At 54.3% G+C, this 5517-nt stretch overlaps 1 protein-coding gene across 1 annotated transcript; it reads right to left on the minus strand.

Annotated features, from left to right (window-relative positions):
• Window positions 1-4737: 4737 nt before the first annotated feature.
• Window positions 4738-5486, minus strand: DICSQDRAFT_169541 (NAD(P)-binding protein; the record flags this gene model as incomplete). The annotated part of the gene is made up of 4 exons (XM_007365160.1): window positions 4738-4936; window positions 5011-5085; window positions 5131-5419; window positions 5474-5486. Coding segments are annotated over 4 exons (576 nt in total), but the record flags the coding sequence as incomplete, so codon positions are not given.
• Between the last annotated feature and the right edge of the window lie 31 nt (window positions 5487-5517).

Below are 5517 nucleotides of genomic sequence, written 5' to 3' on the forward strand. Positions count from 1 at the left end.
CATAACAGCATCAGGCGGCGGGGGCAGTGGATCGAAGTGATTGTAGAAGTTTGCGAACTGGGTAGTAGGAGCGAACAGCCGCACGCACAGACACCTGGGGTGGCTGGTCCAAAGGGCACATGCAATGGTTTGTGAGCACAAGCTAAGGGTGTACATAGACTTTAGAGACACGTTAGAGACAAGCGAGAGATACGTCGACGTCACCGGTGTCAGGACATGCACGTCTGATCCAGTCACCATAAGGTCAGTTAGAGACAGCGTTTGAGCGTCTGAAATCGTCCGCCCAATATGAACCGAGACTTTCCGACCTCAACCGCTCTGACACGACTTTCGCCGACGTAAACCAGCGGAACCCATGTAGGTTCTCACTGGGCCTCAGGCTCTGACTTGACGGCGTGTGCGGTAACATGCCGCGCGTGGCTTCCAACGACACGCTCCCACCTGTACCGTTCTGTGGTCCTCAGCCGACCGTCTCAGGTCAAATCGTTCCTCCATGCTATAGCTACAACATCCGAGCTCGGTCCACTCGTCCAAGCAATCTCCTGTTGCAGATTTCGACCCTCCGAATTCACGGAGGCCGAGACGTTGGCAGCCCAAGACCTGTTGTCAGATGCCAACGATCGTCCTCTGTCGGCCCTCACAAATTTCCGAAGACTGGCATGTAGCGACCTCCAGGAGGACGATGGTTCCATGTCCCTGGTGGTATCCCTGCTCAGTTCGTTCCCGTGCCACAACGTGACTGCGTTCACTATGGAACACTGCACCCTGAGCAGCGAAACCGAACTCCAAGACATTCTTGTGTTGCTCCCTCATCTAGAATCTCTCCAAATCAAACGGTCTGCACGCATTCCCTACCCTCTGCCTGATCAAGGCCAACAGACATGCCATTGGCCCAAGCTGACACGGATCGAGGTGCGTTTGCATTCATCACCTGCCCCTTTGCTATCTCTGACGGTACTCTTGCCTGCATTGAATCCACTAGCTCTACGAGCCGGACATTCCCATATACATCATCTTCGACCTCTTGCATGCATCACCCGTCGAGGCTCTCACAATCTCCGACTGCGATTGACCACATGAACAAGGTTATTCAGGTAGCTCCCCAGCCATACTCCATCATGGGGGCGTTGTGCTAATATCAGAGGGTGACGTACTAGGGATAGCGCGATACATCACGCTCCGATCCATCGAGATCCTAACCCCACCCTACAACCTTGTTCTGCTCACGGAGGTGTTGTCTCACTTTCGGTCGACGGTGCTCGAAGAAGTGGTCATCAACATAATAGTGACGGACGAGTTTGAGAACGGGAGACTGGATTGGCAGGAAGTGCTTGCGGAACTACGGGACATTTGTTCCAGGGCCGACGTCCTGGCTGCACCATCAGCTTTTCCCTCTCTCGGCCTTGTGAGCCTGACATTCCTACACGAGAGTGCCGAAGTAAGCGGCCTGGATGAAGACTTTCGTGAGGGTCTCGAATCTTGTCTACCACAATGCCGGCAGCGTGGGATCTTGAGGACATCGATATGCCAACGTACGTCCTTCGCGACTCTCCGTCGGCTGAAGTCTTGATTCGTGTTCCTTCATGTCGTGCTCAGAAAAGGACTGCGAGTAAACGGAGGTGTGTACCCAATGCAGAGGCAGAAACACGTTCGGATATCCTACGTGAGTGCACGACCTCCTAGCAGGATACGGTACTCACTGTATGTCGGATTGGTTGCTATGTAGCATGCCAATCAGCAGATCGTGGGTCGCGACAAGTACTCATCCCAACCCGTGATTTACCATCACTCCTTACCTTCGGGCAGCAAGTATAGTGGATGAATGATATCGAGGTTGTATTTGTATTGTAAGGCTAGACTTCTATGCAACTGCAACAACAGTTCAACGTTCAATAACTGTTCAGTAGCGTTCACAAGTCACATTAGTGTGCCTTCAGTTGGGTACATTAGACCGCTGTGCTACACACCGGCTCTGCTGAGACCGTAGAGAACCACCTTGTATACCTTACGGCTGGTAGCACAGGTTCTCTCTTCCGAGTTCTTGAGGAGACTGGTCAGAGCTGCCGCAAAAGCACAGTGACCGAAAGGGGATCACCTAGGGTGTAGGGGCACACGCTGAACGCGTCAGTGTGCCAGGAAGACAGAGATGTAGTCCAAGAAATTGAGGTTAGGCAACGCGTTGATCATAGCGATGTTTGCATGAAAGCAGCCCGTACTTAGCGCCGACGACTGCAACCGCAGCTCTTGGCGCTTACCTGATCATTATTCTTCCGAGGCCTTTTGTTCTGCACCTTCGCTGCACTCGACGGCGTGTCTGCTCCTCAGAAACTGTCAGGCCTGACACACACCAATCCCTCATAGTAAAGGTCACGGGCGTAATAGACATGCATGTCCCTCTCGGACTACCAGACTCTGTGGATCAAGATTGTTGCTGATTTTATGTGCGATAGTAAACCCGCTCGGCTCCCCAATGGGTCGCCACCTCCGATTGCCAGACGAACTCCTGCTGGAAGTCTTCGACTACATATACGTTCCATCCGACAACCACAACACGTCTACAGGCACGATTGAGAGAGTCGTCCGTGCCGTTTGCCGCCGCTGGTACGAACTTATCTGGGCAACACCGAGATACTGGCGCGCGATCCAAGTATGTCGTCGCTCGAAATGGCTTGGCCTCTGTCTATCCCGCGCTGCCAGCTCCAATATCTCAGTAGACGTTACCTTCCACAGGGCTGATCTGCCAGGGCCGCACCTTGTCTTACAGGCCGTGTATAAGCCATTGATCCGCTCTCTTTTCTTCGCACTGGACGAATCGGCGACCTCGACTAGAGATTCGTGCCATATTCTGTCCAGTAGCTTTCCGAACCTTGAAAGGCTCTCATTTTCGCTTTCAGTCGCCGGCAACTTAAAGCATTTCTCCTCCCCGCTCATTGTTTCTCCACGCCTCATCCCGAATGTCCAGGAACTCGCCTTTTCATCGGTCAGCTTTCCCCGGATATTCTCACAATATCGAAGCCTTCGTGTCCTCAAGCTCTCTGCGTGGTGGGGGCACCATGTCACCTTCGACGAGCTTCTCGACACCCTAGAAACCTGCAAGTACATAGAAGAGCTAATTCTCTCCGGCCTTCTTCGATCCGGGGAATCGCTCCCCGAAGGAATAGACGAGCCGCTACGCAGACCGAAAATCATACTTTCGCACCTCTGCAGCCTAACGCTGGACCATAGCCACGAGTCGTTCTGCAATCGTCATATTCTCTCCCATCTCCACCTTCCAGCAATCGTGGCACTCGAGGTCACGGACGACGTCAGTGACTTTCGACGCAGAGAGTTCCTTGACGAGTTGTCAAACGATACCTTTGCAACTCTGCTCCCTTCCTATCATTCCGGGATCCTTCCATTCCTCCCCACAATCGCCGAAGTGAAGCTGTCTGCTTTGGGATGGGACGACGCTGAGCTCTCTGGTCGCAACTCTGCTAGTGGGACCGCATTCAAGCTCATGCTGTCCCGCCAGGACAGCCAAGATCAGCCCACTTGGGGTATGCTCACGAGTTCCTGCCTGGAAAGTCTTATACGCATCATCTCCGACAAAGTGACTCGAATGCACCTCAACGTCGACTTCGGTCGTCTCGCAGCCCAGTGCTTCGAGTCTATTTTCCCAGCCACCCCACGCCTCGAGTCACTCGTACTTACAGGAAGCGGGAAACTCGATTGCGTCTTGGATGCCTCACGGCCTCTGGCGTTCTCTACATCCTTGACTGCTATGAAACCAGGTGACAATGTCGCTGAAGCTACCCTAGCGCCTCTGAGGGCATCGGAAACACTGGTGCCTGGTCTCAAGTCTCTGCGGATCGGCGATACAGAGAGCCGATTTTGTGACGTTAATGTCCTCAAGGATGTGCATCAGACCCTGCGCATCCGTGACATGGCCGGACTCCATCTCGGAAGTCTGGACCTCTGCTTGATGCACAAGACAAAGGCGCAGTACAGGAAGAGTCGAGAGACATGGCTCGCTCTGCTCGGGCAATTGGTTCCGAACGTGGTGTATTCGCATAGGGATTTCTAGGAGAGTGAGCGCGATTGGCAGGAGGAGATGGAATGGTGGTAGCGAAGGGAACACTCTCAAGTCAGTAGAGGAGCGGCACCGTGCAGCGTACGTGGTTCGTATTCTAACCTTCATTAGACATGCCTCGTATGCTGACGACAGCCTTTGTCTTGGCATCTTTTATGCTCAGACTTTCCTTATAGGATTCTGTTTCGCGTCGGATGTACGTCAAGGATATCGATGATGCACTTATGCCCACGATACTGACGCTTCCCACAGGGCATCTATCTATCCGACACTGGCAGAGCCGTATCCTCATTCTATCCTCGCGTCAAATATACGGAATGTATCCTCCAGCACCTCTCCTGATACTATGAAACCTTGACCCAATCACCCCCGCTAGCGTGATCGGTCGAGATATACGCCTTGCACGGGCGGATGATTGTGAGCATACAGAAGTAGACAAGACTCCCCTCGCAAGTGATGGCCTCCTGGTGGTAATGCGGTGTCGCGGCACCGTGTTGTCGGGGAAGCACCAAATCTGACGCCGTTCAGTAGGCATTTTACTGGCTGAGTACCTTCATGGCAGATATTTCACGCGATTCTCGCAACGGCGCGGAGCCTCGTCACTTTATCCAGAGCGCACTTATCCCGAATTCGTCGTACTTCTGTAAACAGTGGGCTCCCATTCTCATCTACTCGGCAGCAACCTTGACCAGACACTTCCCAGCCGTCTTCCCCTCCCAAAGCTCTCTCTCTGCCTCGCGAACACCTTCCGCGCTGAGCGGATACTCCTTGTGTACGACCGGCTTGAATACCCCGTTCGTGACGAGCCGGAAGACCTCCGCCACGTACTCCCGACCAGCCTTCCTATCCGCAAAGTACGCGGCGGCCCTACAGCAATCCGGAGCCCACGTCAGTAATTATAGATGGGAACAGATGAGGGAGGGAGGCGTAGAAGTACTCACGATGCGAAGACGTACTTGGCCGCCTTCATCGCGGTGATATGAGGCGCAAAGGGCTCGACGAGGCCCGAGGCGAACCTGAGCCAGACAATCGTGCCCTTCGTACGGATGCACCAGACTCACGTGTCCTTCCCGACCCCATCGAAGATCGCGTGCACGCCCAGCCCGCCAGTGATCTCGAGCACGCGCTGCGCGACGTTCTCGGTCTTGTATATGATCACGTGGTCCGCCCCATTGGCTTTCGCAATTGCCGCCTTCTCAGGGGTGCTCGTCGTGCCGATAACGATTCCCCCGCGCGACTTGATCAGCTGTGCGAAGAAGAGCCCGACACTGCCCGCGACGGTGTGCACGAGGACAAAGTCGCCTGCTTGGACATTGTATGCCTCCGTCGCGAGCGCGAGGGCCGTGCAGCCTGTCGTTGGAACACGATCAGTTTGGGGCGGATGGGTATCAGAGACGTACAGACCAGGGGTGAGCGTCGCTATCGCAGTGCGGCCCGAAATTTCGTCA

Source organism: Dichomitus squalens (genome assembly GCF_000275845.1).
Source record: "Dichomitus squalens LYAD-421 SS1 unplaced genomic scaffold DICSQscaffold_11, whole genome shotgun sequence".
NCBI classification, from domain to species: domain Eukaryota; kingdom Fungi; phylum Basidiomycota; class Agaricomycetes; order Polyporales; family Polyporaceae; genus Dichomitus; species Dichomitus squalens.